General features: G+C 30.8%; 3 protein-coding genes across 8 annotated transcripts in view; all 3 read right to left on the bottom strand.

Moving 5' to 3' along the window:
* The window catches only part of LOC145334611 (uncharacterized), a 35441-nt gene that overhangs the window by 7536 nt on the left and 9963 nt on the right, over positions 1–17942 (bottom strand). The window lies entirely within an intron of this gene.
* LOC145334613 (cell death-inducing p53-target protein 1-like) overlaps positions 1–17942 on the bottom strand; it is a 345932-nt gene that overhangs the window by 319864 nt on the left and 8126 nt on the right. The gene's annotated exons all lie outside the window — the stretch shown is intronic.
* On the bottom strand, positions 71–16317 carry LOC145334390 (uncharacterized). The gene is made up of 7 exons (XM_080179844.1): positions 16308–16317; positions 15197–15366; positions 14332–14366; positions 13699–13834; positions 6464–6877; positions 3118–3184; positions 71–1124 (listed from the first exon to the last, which is right to left on the bottom strand). The coding sequence occupies exons 1-6, from the start codon at positions 16315–16317 to the stop codon at positions 3155–3157; spliced, it is 795 nt and encodes a 264-aa protein (XP_080035970.1). The 3' UTR covers positions 71–1124; positions 3118–3154.

Genomic DNA, 17942 nt, shown 5'->3' with positions numbered 1-17942 from the left:
TGTTTTAGGGGAACACCCTCAAGGTCCAATACAACAACAACAACACAATACTGGAGAGCCATTATACTCTGAAATAGAAAAAGGTTATGGGGACATGGATAAGCATAATAAAATTGAGAATTCAGATTTTTCTGATACAAGTTGGGACGTCTATTCAAAATATGATATACTACAGAGCCAATATAATGAACAAATTACTATAGAAGAAAAAGTATTAAAAATTATACAATATTTACTAGATTTTCCATCTAATAACAAGACTATTTTTTGCATTATATTACTCCTGATACTAATGCTAATAGGGTTTGCTTTTGCGCCTTGGGTCTTTTGTTTGATTTTTTTGCTGAACAAAATTCTTATCCAAGGAAAAGACACCATCGTTGGCATGAAAATAAGCGGGGGTACAATAATGGAAGAAAATATTAGTCACAAAATAAAAAATGAAGTACAGCTTAAAATATTAAATGGCGATATTTCAGTTACAGATAGGATTCTAATTCCTTTTAAAATAAAAAGCAATAAAGTAATAGCTGAATTGGATTCGGGCGCAGCCGTAAATGTTCTCTCTGAGTCCATTATCTTAGCAGTAAATCCAAATTATAAAAATGAAAGAAAAGCAAAAAAGTATAGGCTTTCAACAGTAGATGGTTCACAAATACCAACAATAGGGGCATATTATATACCTTGCGACTTTTCAGGGATAGGTGTAATTAATATTCCATTTCATATTATTAAAACAGAAAAAGTAAGTTTACTAGGCAGACCCTTTTTAGTTCAAACCAATTTAGTAATGAAAGTGACAGGAAACAAAATAAAAATTTCGCTGCACCCTAGAAGGAACAAGGTATATAGCCCACCATTTATTAAAAACATAGATAAAATAGATTTAATACCAGGGCAAAAAAGTAAAACTATTTTTAATGTAAAAAACTTGAAAACATTACAACAAGAAACAGAAAGAATTATTCCTTTCCAAACAAATAATCCTAATGTAGTAATTGAATATAAAGTATATAATCTAAACAAAGAAAGAAATAAAATAGGACTAATTATAACTAATGTAGGACATCAGCCCTTGCACCTTGAGGCTGGGGGACTAGTCGCTCTCGTACTTCCATACATTCCTGAAAAAGATAAAGAAATAAATATCACTGGTTTTAGAAACTCTAAGTTAAAGCCTATAAAAGCTGTAGAAATAATAGATTTCCAATCTAGTTGTAAAATAATCTGTGACACATTTATTTCAGCATTTTCGTCAGGGATGGAAGGACAATTAAGTTGGAAAAATTTTAAAGAAACAGCAAAATATTTTATTAGAAATGTAACAGGGAATTTTATAATAAATAATCCAAAAAACGAATATCGTCCCTGCCCCATGAAAACATACAGATAGTAAATAGCATACATTGTCAAGAAATTGAGGAAAATTATGTAAATATCCCTAAAGAGATTAGTTATGAAGAGGTTCAAAAACTTTTGTTGGAGCCGAAAGAGGGATTAACTTTGGATTCACCATTACCCCCCCCACCCCTTACTTTAGAACAAATAAAGGAAAAATTGCATTATATAAAAGATTTAAGCATAAGGGATAGGGTAGCAGATATATTATTAAAGTACAATTCGGGTGCTTGTCATAGCTTTGATATTGGGGCAAGTAAAGATTATTTTGATTTTGAAGTACCAGAAAATTTTAAAAGAAACACAAAGGTGTATAGCCTCTCAATGAACGACACACAACACCTTAGATACTTCATTGACACTTGTATTAATTTTAATATAATAGAACCTGCCCCTAGCCATCAACAATTTGGAAGTCCTGTTTTCATAACAACCCGTAAAGACAAGCAAGCAAGTCCCCGCATCATCATAGATGCACGTGGAATAAATAGCACAATCCCCTATAACGTCAGTTCGATTACTATGGACCCACTCCGGACCCTAAAATCCCTCCTCCCTGAAGTAGGATACTCTAGCTTTATGGATATTCGAAATGCTTTTTATAATTTACAATTATCAGACAAAGTTTTAGAATCAGGAATTACAAACATTACCACTTCATTTGGGGTATTCCGTTTTAAAAGAGCCCTGACAGGATATGCGGGTACCCCTAGCCTTTTACTAAGTTATATATTAGATAATATACATTTAGATGATAATGGACTACACGACTTAATTAGTCATGTTTTGATATGGTTTGATGATTTGTCACTATTTAATGCAAAAACTGACACTATTGACGATCACCTAGCTAATTTGGACAAGTTCTTAGGTCGTGTAAATAGATTAAATTTAAAACTTAATCTTGACAAATGTCGTTTTTGTGTAAATTTAGTAGAAGAATCTGTTGATATATTAGGTTACACAGTGGGGCAAGGCAAGGTAAAAATACCAGATAAAAAATCTTTAGCAATAAGTCAAATGAGACCACCAAGAAATTTAAAAGAATTGCAATCATTTTTAGGAAATTTAACCTACTATAGACCTCTAATATCTATGACTACACAATATCATATGAATTGTTTATATAAACAGGTTAAAAACTTTGACTGGGATAAAGAATCTAACGATCATTTCTATGCAATTACAAAAGCAATGGGATCAGAAGAATGCAATAACGATAGCCGGGAAGACACCGATGTACAATTCCTGTACACCGATGCTTCCGGTAGGGCTCTAGGGGCATGTCTAATTGGGCTAAAAATAAGGGATTTACTTCCAGTTGAATTTCCTAATCTTGAACCCATACCAGAAAAATTTTCTCCATTATTCAATGAAATTTATAGTGATAATATAGGTGTCATTTTCAAAGAAAACCATCTTCTAAAATTATTGCATAAAATTAGTTTATTTTTAAACATTGATGGGATCAAGGATTATACCAGATGGTGTTTATATTTTTTTAGCTTTTGTTGTTTAAACATAGAACTTTATGCATATTTAAGTGTAATGGATGAATCCACAGAAACCATATTTAGTAGGGAAGAAATAAATAAAAAATACATATTGACAATGAATGCGTTGAGGGCAGGGACTCAAAATCTTAACGACCCTAATATTGAGACTTTTCTCCTTATGTCTTTCTCTAAATACTGCAAGAGAAATTTAAAATTAGCTTACCTGTCTCAACAGGATGGCACAGTTAAACAGGCAGTAATCAGCAGTGGATGGAATCGTCGCGCAGATACTGAAATAATATTAAGTTATGATAATCATAATTATCATTATTACGGTGTAAAAGATAGTTTCCAAATTGGATGTCATTATTATAGAAAAACAGTAAAAGATATTAGTGTACCAGATAAAAATTTATATAATATGGTAGCAAAGCTTCTAAGGACAAACGATGATTCAATTAAAGGCAGAGGAAAAATATTAGGATTTTACTCTAGAACTTTTGGACCATCTATTTTAAGAGGCACCGGTATAGCTTATTTAGAAATTATAGCCGTTTTTGATTCTATTCAATATTTTTACCCAGAAACAAAACTGGGTTGTAAAACAATTGTCCTTACAGACAATATTGCAGTAATGAAAATCTTACAAAATACAAAAATTGAAAATAGTAAATCTATGCTTGACACACTTTCTCAAAAAATTATATTTACAACAACAGATAGAATAATTTTTATGGCAATTCCAACAAATGAACAACTAGCGGATTTTCTCTCCAGGCTTATCCCGGAGAGACATTACCAATTAAATTTTGGAACAGATAGGATAAAACCGGTTTATGAATGTGATTTATTTAAAATTTTTGAACCTAACCCTATTCCCAGGGATAAAGAAAATTTTAAAAACCCTAAAAATGAAACTAACATTAAAGTAATTACCAGGGGTAAAGGTCCTGAATTATTAAAAAAGTATGAAGAAGCAATGGGTACTAGGAGAAGGGGAAAAAATAAACCTAAAGCTCTCCCCCCGCCAGCACCTATTCCAGTAAAAATAAACTCCAAAAGTAACGAGACCCCAAGTATGGGAGGGGTATCACACCCCCTCCCCCCTCAAAAATCTAATTATGATGGGGTTTTACCTTCAAATAATAGGGTTAGTTCACAAAATGAGACTTCAGATAGGGAAGGGGTATCACACCCCCTCCCCACATCACAACCAAAAATAAATATGGATTCAGGGCAAAAATCCCAAGAAGATAGCGTATCAAATAAGGGAAGGGTACCACACCCCCTCCCCTCGCAAAAATTAAATAAAGATTTGCCTCTAGAAGCAAAACAAAATAATGATAAGGATGCTGATAAGGGAGAGGTAACACACCCCCTCCCTCAACCTACTATTAGCTTGGATTTAAGTTTAAACCCACAAAATGACATTTTTCCAATTTCGGAAGGGGAAACAAACCCCCTCACTCTTGAAAGAACTAAAAATAACATAGATATAATGTCAAACCCTCACAGTAATAAGGCAGAAAGGGGAGGAGAATCACACCCCCTCCCCCCAACATTAAATAATTCTTCAGTAGGAATGGGTTTAAGTCCAAACGTAGATACTGTTTCAAACAATAAGGAGGAAAAAAACCCCCTACCTTCATATGCAAGTGTCTCTAGGGAATTTAGTTTAGAACACCCTGAATTTTCGGAACCAGAATCAGATCAGATTAGCAATCAATATGAAAGATCATTATTTTCATCAAAAAATAATTCAATATTAAATAAAAGACAAGCAAAACTTCAAAAAGAATTTAATAAAAAAGCAAATAGATATGAAAGGGCTAAAATAAGATCAGATTTAAGAAAATTTTATTCAAATAATTCTACAAAACAGGAAAGTAGTAACAAAACTGATTCTGAAACTGATTCTGAGAATTCAGACTCTACTCTGAATGAAGATACTATACTTAGACCTACCCTAAATCTATCTTTGGGAAATGGTCATTTTCTTAGAAAAAGTTATTTTATACAACGTCAAATAATGACAGGTTTAACAAAAAATGTGAGTCCAATTAAAATACATTATAAAAATAACTTAATTATCTTGCCAGAAGAGTTATATGATTATTTTGCAGCAGCACACCACGCTGACTTAATTCATCCGGGGATAAATAGACTTTATAATCTTATGAAAAAGACTTATTATGTAAAAGTAAAATCAGTTCTATTAGAAGCAATTAAAAAAATTATTAAGTCTTGTGCTACTTGTGCACAAACTAAAACTAATAACTACAGATTAGAAAAAGGTACAAGCATTACTGCCCATAATTTTAGAAGAAATTATTTAGTCCAAGTAGATTTGTTGGAATTCCCTTCATCCCTGAGAAAAGAAGAAAGGGTGGATAGAATAAAAGCAGTACTTATTTTCTGTGATGTAGCTACCCAGTATTTGACAGTTTTTATGTTAGAAGAAACAAAAAAATCAGACATTCAATTAGGTTTTGCACATTACGTAGCTATTAATGGACAGGTGGAAAAATTCCACAGCGATAATGGAAAAAATATAAGAAATGCAGAAAATGAAGAATTTTTAAATTCCATTGGCTCACGTTTTATAAATAGTGCCCCCTACCGTTCTGCCAGCAGGGGGAATATTGAGCGCCGTGTTAAGCTCATTCAAAATCTGATAAGGTACTACTCAGCCCATAAAGATAGTGTTCGTATAAAACAGGCAATATGTGCTACAGTAAACCAAGTTAATAATTTTAAGCTCATGGGTTTAGACTTATCACCTAATAACTTACACCACTTATCCTTATATAATTTTGATGGAAAAATAAATAAATATGATGAATTATTCAGACCTAATTTTACATTTGATAAGCTATCTCTATCTGAACGTTTCGATTTGGCAAAAACACCATTCTTGAAGATATATGAAAGAAACAAGGATAAGATTATACAAAAACATGAAAGAGAACTACGAAAACTAAATAAACATAGATATCCACACAATTTCAAAATAGGTGATCTTTGCCTGATTCGGAACGACAGAAAGAAAAAAGAACTGTATCACAAAAATAAAAATGTTTATGATTTAGAAGTCTGGGTAGTGCAAGAAGTAAGCAAATTTTTAATTGATATTGTTAATATATTTACTACTGACAAAGCAAAATTATCGCCGCAGCAACTTAAAAAGATCGACGAAGGTTATGTAGGGAAATATAAGCTTCCAAAATCAATCTGTAGGCATTTTAATTTAATAACTTTGGAGGATCTGAGAGAGTGGCGAAGAATAAGTAATGAAATAACTAAACTTCGCCCCCTCCCCGACCCCCCAACTGATAGTCAAATAACTCATACTGAAACTTCAGAATCATATGATCTTGGCGATGATATCTCTAAATAAGCATATAAAATAATAAAAACAACACATTTTCAAATAATAACAGACAAATTAAATCATAAAGTAGTTTAACAAAAGACAAATAAATAATACATAAATTACAGAGTAGCTTCACCGTGTAGACGTATACGGATAAAACTAGTTTTTCTAAAGTAACCAACTTGCAAATTCTTACCTTCCCCATCTCACTATCCATCCCCACACCTTTAACTAGTACAGTAGGATCCACAGGTGGCGGGTTGCCAACGGAGTAAGGAAGGTCAGAATCGTTCTTAACAGCTGAAATGTGAACGTCAGCAACACATGCAGGTAGGGTCGAATCACAAAAATCTTCTGGAGGCGAAATAGTGTTATCTCCTGGCTCAGTGGCCACAGGCCTGGAGGTCGTTTTGTTTTCAAGGTTTTCCATGCTGGCCCACCCATCGTGGGGGCTTAGTTTGTAGAAATGATTTCGAAGGCCCGTTATGTAAGTTTTTTTCAATGAAGATTTCTTCTCAAGCTCACCAATTCTATCAGTCGCTATTTCCAATCGTTTCTTCAAAATTCGGTTGTAGTAACACAGAATCATGCAAATAGTCAGGAAGCATGCCTAAAATAAAATAAAATAATTAGCAAATAACATTTCAATAATCATAAAAATAGAACATTGAAAATATGATATATCCTCAGAAAATTGTCAAAGACTACTACAAATTAATCTTAAAAAGAAATGAAATAAAATAACATAATTGAATAATAGTTATTACTATCTAGCATTAAAAATTAATACTAAAATCCATGTGTATAATTTCAATATTAAACTTTTACTGTTCAGTTCTAGCATTGTTAAGCCAAAATAAATTTAAGCATAAAACACATGAGAATAACTTGAGCATTAAACATCTACGGTTTAGTTATAACACTGTTAAGAAAAAAAGATTTTATGCATAAATTGCATGTAAATGATTTTAAATATTAAGCCTTTATTGTTTAGTTCTAGCGACGTTAAGATTAAAAGATTTTATGCATAAATTGCATGAAAATGATTTTAAATATTAAGCTTTTATTGTTTAGTTCTAGCGACGTTAAGATTAAAAGAATTTATGCATAAATTGCATGTAAATGATTTTAAATATTAAGCTTTTATTGTTTAGTTCTAGCGACGTTAAGACTAAAAGAATTTATGCATAAATTGCAAGTAAATGGCCTTAAAAAATTAAACATTTACTGTTTAGTTGTAGCAACGTAAAGATTAAAAGGATTTGCGCATAAATCACACGTAAATAGTTTTAAATATTGAACTTTTACTGTTTAATTATAGCGAAGTAAAGATTAAAAGAATTTATACATAAAACGCACGTAAGTGGTTTTAAAGATTAAACTTTTACTGTCTAGCCGTAGCGGCGTAAAGATTAAAGGAATTATTACGTAAATCGCAAGTAAATGACTCTAAAACATTAAATCTTCATCGCTATGAGCGAAAACTATTAAATTCGAATGAATTACTACAAATATCACATTTAAATGTTTCTCTCAAGTATTTCTTTTGAAGTCTAGCGCCGAAAAATAAAATTAAAACTTAATCGGATAAATGCCATCTAAATGACAACATTATTTCTGGTTTTTTTAGATAAATCTTTGAGTACTTACATACTAAAATTAGGTGCATTTAGTTGCAATTTAGATTATTTTCTTAAGTAAAGCAAAATGAAATAAGACTAAAAAATGATTAATGCAACAACTCATATTAAAATGTTTTCTCTTAGAAAAAGTTAAAACATTTTGACATTTGGACATATTTGAATAAGTTTAGATATAACATTAAGTAATAGCAGATATTTCTTGTCAAAAAATTAAAAAGTTTTTGAGACTGACAAATAAATTAAATAAGAGATGCTACGCTGCCTCGCTATTGTAAGGCCCGTAACGAACCATTCAACTTTTTACAACCCTTTTAAAGTATCTTTTTATACACAAATAGGATAGAGAATATTTTTCTAAAAATGAATTTTTGAATCCTAATAAAAAAACTGTTAGATAAGATATTTAAAATCAAACAAATAAAAAAACAACAGTTTATGATACTTTACACCAACCAATCAAATAAAAAATAAATACTATTAAGAGTTAAGCTGCGTAATACTACTTATTAAGAATACTATAAAAATACTATAGAAAATTAAGGAAATACAGACAAATGAGAAAATATAGACTAATATAAACTATGATAATTTTTAAAGATATTTATTCAAATCTTATCCTTTTTCTCTAGGTAAATTTTGGGGCTAGCAAATAGAGGGGAGGTAAGCCTAAATATTAGCGATACACCTTTAGTAATAAGCAAGTGAATAATAGAAAAGCTAGTGATTCATATAAATATTATCAAATATGTTATTAACAAAAACACTAACCCAATGTTGATTTCATTTATTAATAAGGAGTTGGAAGTACTCAAAACCACTCTTAAGATATATAATAAATTCTTGCATATTTGGAAGGCAATAAATAGGCGTAAAAAGGTAATTTCATCTGAATTTCTTTTCAAAGAATTAGAACACCTTGACTTTTTTCAGAAGATTTTTAAAACTATATTTATCTTTAATAAACAAATCAAAAGTGACAACTGTAAAATAAAACTCTATGGTATTATTATATTTGCAAATTCATTGATTATTAAATACATCAAACAAAGTAAATCAAAGTTTCTAATTGAGCACCCTAATTATAGCTTTCCAATATTATCATAATAATTGGTTTTAAATATCTCCAACTCCTAAATCTGAATTAATATTTATTTAAAACAAAGCCACGATATAACTAAACCAATGTCTGACGTACTAAAAATTAGATTAATATCTGACAAAGCAAAAGTCCCATATAAAGCTTACCAAAAAAGCGCTGGGTTTGATTTGTTTTCTGCCGAAAATTTAACAATTAAACCACATCAGAGACAGCTAATTTTGACAGATATTGCAATACAATTACCTAAAAACACTTATGGAAGGATAGCACCTAGATCAGGATTATCATATTTTCACAGCATTGATATAGGGGCAGGGGTAATTGATGAAGATTTTAGGGGTAACATTGGGGTTTTACTCATAAATAATGGGAATAAAGCTTTTCAAGTTAGAGTACATGACAGAATAGGCCAGTTAGTTATAGAGAAAATTTGCCATCCTAAAATAGAGGTAATAGACGAAGTACCACAGACAGTCAGACAAAATAGAGAACCCAATAAGAAAAATAAAGGTTTTGTTAGTATAGATGAAATACCAAGGACAGTCAGACAAAACAAAGAGACAGTTAGGGGAAACAAGGGTTTCGGCAGTAGTGGGGTAAGAAATAAAGCGCATGTAAGTGATTCCTGTCATTACAAAACTAGGTCTCAAAAAAGATAAATGTACATAAAATTAGCAACACAAGAAATTAGGGAACATTTTGCAATTTTAAAACTGATACTCAATGATTTTGACTCTTTTTTAAACTTGTGGGAATGTATATTATTAGTATGTAATATCGAAAGTGATTCTAGACTAAATTATCATAAAGAACAATTTAGACACGTAAATTCTAAAATAAACAATCTTATTACATTGTGTAGGAAGGTAAAAACACCTGACAACATAAATATAGCTTTTCAAGTAATATTTTCCTGGAGCGCAACTACTACCAAATTAATAAGAAAAGCGTATGAAGATTTTGATAGACAAATAATATATTATAAGTGGGCATTCTTTTAACAAATTTTAAGTAGTTTTATAATGTGTATCCCAAGAAATTCTCATGTTTTTACAAATGCCAATAAAATTGAAATAGAAATTAACATTATTCAGCAAAACTTGCATTTGATTAATCTTCGACTATTAATAAATCAAACTCTGAGATTCCTGCAAAATAATATATCCAGAATAGAAAATGAACAGCAAATAAGGGAAAGACGAAAAAAATGCAAATGTAAACGTAAATACGAGGAAAAAGTGTTCAATATAATAAGATCTTCATACAAAGCTGCCTTAAAATTTAGCAAATATATAAGAATCAGTTCACAAACAATAATTAGGCCTTATAGACAGCTCATACTATTAGAAATTATAAAACTTTTCAAAAAAACAGTCCTAGATCTAAACAAAAAAGCGGCTCTGTATTTAGAACCTAAATAAGTTGAACATTTCTTTCTCTCTTAATATTTTCTTTTCTCATTTTTCAGTCAAACAAATAACAATTAAAAGTGTTTTACTATCATGGATATTTTTTTATTCAATATCATGGAAATTTTTTAAGATATCATAGAGTAATATTTTAGTCATAAAAGTACACAAAATTGGGACTCTAATATTGAAAATTCTCCTAACATTTTAGTTCTAATCATAATATCAGATAAATAAAGGAACATATTAGTTTAAAAATCCAAAAGCAAAAAAAGCGATCACCAATATAATTTCTGTTTATATTATTTACTGTTTTATTTGGACATTGGTTCATTGCTATTTATTGTTCCTCTTGGCTAGGGATGCGAATCAAGCTCACGAGTAAACCTCAGTAACCTGTCATTAACTAATTTCTATTGGATAACAAAATGCTGCATAATAATGCACTAAATTAAAATTCTTTCCAATACAAATCTTACAATATAAAATAAATCTAACCTTTTAATAACAATTATTAATAAATTATTACGCCGTTTTAAAAACAAATAAAAAACAATTTTCCAACATTTATTGAAAAATTAATTTAGAAGCATTAAAGACAATATTTCAAAATCAAGGAAAGCTACCGCTGGTTTTCTCACAGATCCTGTTGGAAATTGAATCGAATCTTCGACGGATATACGCAATGTAGTCATTCGAATATTCGATAAAATCATCCCCAAAGGTATCAGGTTTAGAATCATCTGGAGTGAAACGGCTGACCCACTCAAATTCTAGGTCCAGCAACTCTCTTCTAAAATTATCGCGATCAGTTTGAGAAGCTAAATCTCCAAATTCGCCGTTTTGTAAACCCACCACAACTTTGGCTATATTTCTAGTGAAATCGCCATAAATAACTTTTAGAGCCTCGCGACTAGCAAATGTAGACATTTTCTCAATAAGCAACCAAACACAACTAAAATAAAACCAAACAACCAAGCAAAACATCAATTACAAAGATAAACCAATTAACGCGCAAATTAAACGCGCCAAATAACAAAGGTTTAATAGCTACCACACCTGGAGAAATAAAAAACACCCCTTTTTAAACCGATTAAAATAATAACTAATCTACATAACAGCTGCGGGCAGCTAGACAATAAAAAAGGCGGCAAAATTATTAAAACAAAACAAATCCTAGAAAATATCATATAAAACAAAATAGATAAAATAATTTTCACATTTATTAATGTATTTTTGAAACACAAATAATTTGTTTAAACATGAAAAACTCGGAGCTGGTGAAACTCTACATCATCTTCTACAGATCTCAACTTAGTAAGTTGAACAGCCTCAGTTTCTCCTGGTAAAGGCCGACAGAGCAAGACCCTTGCGACTAAAGTTTCTTGAACATCCAATAGTTTAACCACCTCCTGTCTATCAACGGTAGGGTCAGAGGTTTCAACCCTCATTTGCAGATATCTATGTGCATTCCTCATGACGTTAGTCAAATCCTCCCAAATTAATCTAACAGTTTCGCTTACAGCCATTCTTTTTAAATATTTGCTAACAAACTAAAAATACAACCAAATCCAGAAAACATTAAAACTCTGTGAGCACGCCAGATGAGAATACGCGCGCGCAAGGATAAATAAACCATCCATAGAACGAAAATAAAATAGATCGGAAATATTTTCGATAAAAATACAAAGATAAACTAATTAACGCGCAAATTAAGCGCGCCAATAGGATTTTATTTGAGACAGGTTAGAGAGGTGTTATTTGTGAGCAATGCGCTTTATTCTGTTTGTATAAAATAGTTTGCAATCGGTATGATTTTATCACTTCTATTTCTGGTTGAAAGATGTCATTAACAGAGGAGGAAAAAGCAGAAGCTTTTGAGCTGAATAATAGCCAGTTTGAGAGTATGAAATTGAATTTTATTTTCCTATTTGAGAAGTTTCAAGATGAAGCACGTTATGAAAGTTTTACTAGGTTTAATGATCCAACATTACCTAGGAGAGTTAGGGAAGGATTCTGGGTTACTAGGTTCTTTGAGCGTTTGGATACTCTGTATGATAGATTTCTTGCCCTACAACCAAAATATGGTGATGAACGCCAAATTTTTGTCGCTAATACTAGACCTATTTTGGAAGAATACTTTCAACTGCGTGAAGAATTTTATGCTAATATGATTATAAACTAATTTGTTCTTTTCTGCTAATAAATATGATGTGTTGTTAATTTGCATTTTAATATAAAGGTTGGGTGAATTTTTCAATATTTGAATCAAACAAGTATAAGTGCTAGGTTTCGTGATTTTTCTTCTTTTAATCATTTATGAAATAAAAACCTATGTTTTAAAACTAATTGCATTTCTATAACATATATTTAAATACTGATTTTTGACGACAATTAAAAAGGATATATCAAATTTTCAGAATAAAAACTAAAATAAATATGCATCATATGTATGTATTGAGCACTGTTTACCATCAAACAAATGAACAATTTTTTGAGAATCAACTTAATTATCCAATTTTTGATAAAAACGGAAAAGTTAAAGTCCTAGATACCCCTGAAATTTTTTCAAAGGTTTTCCAACTAAAATCACAATTGAAAACTATTTGCCTGGATTTAAGGACAATGGAGACCTTTACAAGAAGAGATCTTAGGGGTATCATAGACTTAATACCACGTTTTAAATATCATAGTGAACAAATGCATACATTCTACGACAGACTGATAGATAAAGTGATACTGACAGTTTGTGAAAGAACAAGATATTCTTTGTACCTTGCTGAAAAAATTGAGGACATTGATAAACTTTATATATCTTTTCAGCAAGAAGTGCACCTTTATAATAAAGGTATGGGCTTCATTACTCGGGCTATACAGCCTCATAACAAGCAAGGCCTGTATGAAAAAGACAGCCAAAAACAAATAGATATGGAAAGTGATTAAATGTAATAAATAATCTTTAGTGAAAAAAAAAAAAATGTATTATGTATTAAAAAATCTTTATGTAAATACTATCATGTCAAATATTTGAAAATAAGTGTTAAAATGCAAATAATAATAAAGAAAAAACTTTTGTTTTGCTTTTTTAAAAGGGGAGAGGTATAAATGAATATAAATTCTAATATCAGTCAAGCGGGTATCGAATTTGAACCTAGCATAAGGCCTAAAAATAGTATATATAAAAAATCCATGGTAGAACAAAAAATTTAAAGAAAATTAAGAAAATAAAATAACTGATATCAAAATAAATATTTCTTTCCCATTAAAAAGCAGAATTTACCTTTAAAGATAGACTAACTATCAAAGAAATAGAGCAGAAACCAAGGTCGTAGCCCGGAATCGAACCAAAAGTCGAAAAGTTGTCTTCGGACATGAGATCTCCCAAACCATAGTAGAACTCATATTCAGATGAATTCCTAAAAATATATATTAACAATTAGTTTCTTGTAATACAAAAATAAAAATAAGTTTGCTTCTAATCGTTCTTAAAAATCTAAACCCAGGACTAAAAATGTTATAAGCATTATCCTAATTATCAAAAGTAAAGAAGTTTTTTTTTGCCATTATTCAAGCACTATCCTAACTATCAAAAGTAAAGAAGTTTTTTTTTGCCATTATTCAAGCACTATCCTAACTATTAAAAGTAAAGAAGTTTATTGCCATTATACTAACTAGTCAAAGATATAAAACATTTTTTTTTGTTACCATTATGTGATCTAAGCTTAGTTTTAAAACTTCTAATCTAAGAAATATAAGCAAAAAACTTACTCGCAGTCACAAATAATATTCCTCACAAAAAAGTTATCACACTGTTCCACTAAACTATTTTCACTCATATTTTTTTATGGTTATATTACTTTTAACGGAAATGAGTTGTAGAATAAAACAGTGCTAAAACTTGAATAAAACTAACCTCATAAATATCCAATCATAATAACAGTTATATTCCTAAAAAAACAGCAAAATTTAATCATTAGCAATTTATTTTAGTAAACAAAAAGACATATGACAAAGTAACTAAAGACAAACATTGAAATTGGTATAGCAAATATAGCGAAAAACGATTCTTTCTATCATAAGTTTTTTTACGGCAAACAATAATTTTCTCCGCGATTTTGAAAAAACATATTAAATCATTTAACTTGAGAGATATATGGATTTTGCTCAGAATAAAATCAAGAATAAATTTAAATGAGTAAACAGTTTTTAATACTAATTAATTAAAATTAACGACTAAGGGTATTATACTTTAAGAAATTGTGCGCCAAAAAGTGTGAAAGCATTTTTTTTTCTAGTATGAATGGGAAACATTATGTATAAAATAGTGTGAGAAAATGTGTGAATATGATTTTTTATGTGTAGAAAAAAGCGAAAATAATATAAGGCAGATTTTTTCTTACAGTGATATGATTGTATGGATTTTTTTTACAGTGTATTGTATGCAATTTTTGTATGAATTAGAAAGTTTTAGTGCGATATATTAAATGAGTAAAAATAGACTGTGTGAATACATTTTTTTTATGGGTAAATGAGTCAAGTAAAATATGAGTGTTTAGAATGAAATAAGATGAATGAGTTGAATAAAACATTAGATAAATTTGCGCTGTCTAGAAGTCATAATATTTTGAACAAATTAGCCATATTTCTTTTGAATAAAATGCATTTTATGATTCAGGAATGTAGGGATAAATATTGAACAAAAAGCCTAATTAAGAAAATTTGAGAAAAATAAAATAATTACCTTATTAAGATATCACACAGTATGAATCGTTTTGTACGGGGGCTAGCTCCCCTGACACTCTCTCACTCCCGCTCACTATCTCACTCCCACTCCCATTCTCCTCCACGTCTCTCTCCACTCCTCCTTCTGCCGCCGGACTCCTCCTCCTCCCGAGGAACCAGGAAGCAGCAATGGCCCAAAAGCCATTAAACTGCTCCCTGGATAAAACTAAAATAGAAAAGAAAGGATTATTTAAATGAATAAAATTACAGATAAAATGGGAGGTAAAGGAAAATGTAACGTTATAGCTTTCGGTGGATCTTTCTTAAAAAAGATATTTCCAAAGGAGGGTGGTGCTCCAAATATTAGGTATTATAGGGTAACCAACCTCCAGGAACTATATGACGGTAGTAGGAGAGACTTACTACAAAACATTCTATATGATATGCCCAAGCATGTGACTAACAAAACAAAATTCCTACTAAATGTGACTAACAACAGTCTTTACTTCAACCAATATATTGCTAACCCAAAAAACCATAACCCAGTAGCAGAAATTCCATTTGACCCTCAAAAGCTTGACACTTTTCCGCTCTTGCTGAGAAGATTCTTAACCTTTCTGATAAGGCTGTTGAAAAGAAATGATGTCAAAGTTGATGAATTGGGAGAAAGAATTGTTTTTCTCCCAAATCATCCAAGATTTGTTTTTGAATGTTGCAAAAAACACCCAAGGGCAGATCACAAAAAGAATGATGAAAAGGTTAAGAATCTTATCAGAACAGAGATCGAGTATTGGCAAAAGGAGGGGGTTAACATCATAGTACAGAAGCCGCTATCGGACTGGCTCGCTTTCGTTTTACCAGAATTAAACCTAGTGGAAATTCTTGAAAAAAGTGATGGCATCAAAAAATGGTTTTTGAAGAAAAAAACAACATTTGCCAGAAAAAGGGTTTTGAAACACCATGGTTTTGTAAGGTTAATTCTGAAGGAAATTATGGCGAGCCAGGACAATGGCCTTCATATTGCACCCGATTACACTCAAGCATGGAGGAAATACATTGAATCATATCTAACACCAAATGCTAACCCAATGCCCAAGGCTAGAATAAAGATTAACCAAACATATGATTTTTTCAGACCATAAAGAATGTCTTTCCCAAGCAAGTTACCCACGTACATTTTGACTTCATATAACGGACGACCAGTGAATGAGACATATGGGTTTAAAATACAGAAAATTATTACAAGAGACTTTTTAGACTTGGGGAAAGCAATTAAAGATATAGGAAATCTTGAAACAGACGTGTGCTACATTTTAGATATCCAATCTATAATCAGAGAGCATATAGAATTCCTTAAAATAGGGCAGATTGTATCACCCTTTGCATCAGGAGTAGTTATCCAAGGTTTTATAAACCATCTAGATGTCAAGGAAAGGACAGAAAAAAATCTTGAAACCATAATATACCTGAACCCCCCTATTTTCTCATACCCCATGTCAGACGTAGACTTAGCAGTACAGGAATTCTATGCGCACTTTGAAGATAGAGTTTTAGATTGGCAGCTTATTTTTAAGGTAGCTAAAATGAATACATTAGCTTCTTGTGGATACACGAGAAGTTGTAAGTGGATCAAGGATAAGCCTAACCAAGTGTGGGGTTTTGAAAGGACATTGCTCAACGGTCATCATTTGATACACCATGAATCTATGGTCATGGGGTGGACTATAGGGATACACTGTTGTTTATACCAAATGTCCATAGGCAGAAAGTTACAGCCTCAAGAAATATATTCATTTTTAAGATACCCAAATTAATATGCCATTAAGTTTTTTTTTGCAAGTTTTTATGAAATAGAATAATTTTTAATTTTTGTTATCAAACTTTTTTTACTTCCTTCTTAAAACAAGATATTCCTAATAATACTTTAAGACAAATTATGGTCAAGAAAAATCATAAATCTTTTATTGCTAAAACTTTATTATTTCTTTAGAATGAAGTTGCTGGTTTTAATAATATTCCATCTACAACTAACAAGAAGCCTAGACCCAAAAGAGGTAGATTTTCTAGGACGTAGTCATTTTCTACCCACCACAGCTTATTCTGAATATTACTATAACCCGCAAGCTTTATCTATTGAAATATTGGATGAGTCAGATTGGAAATCAATATCCAGAAAATATGCAGGATCAACTATACTACAAAAAATCACTGAGTTTCTGGGGCTTGATTTCCAATCAAAAGGTTTGGGGGAAATATCCTATGCATTAAGTGACCTAACGAATCACCTAAAAAGATTAAATAGGCCTCAAGAAGCACTGAGTTGTAAAATAGCAAATTTTGATGCATTACTTATAGAAATAGAAAATATTATTAAAGATCATGCTGCACAGGATACATCCCCAAAACCACTAGTTAGGAATAAAAGAGGAAAACGGCCAAGGACTAAAGCAGTAGTTAATTATCAAGCTTGGACTTATGAGACTAGCTATAATAAAATTTTCCAAGGAAATCTTATTTTTAATGATCTTTCTGAACAAGAAAAAAAGAATTACATTATCAGTACTGCACTTTATTTTGGGCAGAAAAACAGGAGAAACATGTTAATTAAAATATTTAAAAAGGCAAATTGGGAATATTCAGAACTTGATTCAGAAAAGAAATTAAGAATAAGATATCGGGTACATTTGGCACAAAAGCTAGGTATTGATTATTTTCCTGGACAAATATGGCGGGATTGGGTTGAAAAAAATAAAAAGAGGAGCAGAAATAATCAGGATCTAATTGACCAGGAAATTAATCAAT

The sequence above is a fragment of the Acartia tonsa genome, chromosome 12 (assembly GCF_053477335.1).
Source record: "Acartia tonsa isolate MP-2025a chromosome 12, ASM5347733v1, whole genome shotgun sequence".
In the NCBI taxonomy this organism is placed as follows: Eukaryota; Metazoa; Arthropoda; class Copepoda; order Calanoida; family Acartiidae; genus Acartia; species Acartia tonsa.
The sequence above is the reverse complement of the archived record's forward strand: the minus strand, read 5'-3'. Positions and strand labels throughout refer to the sequence as shown.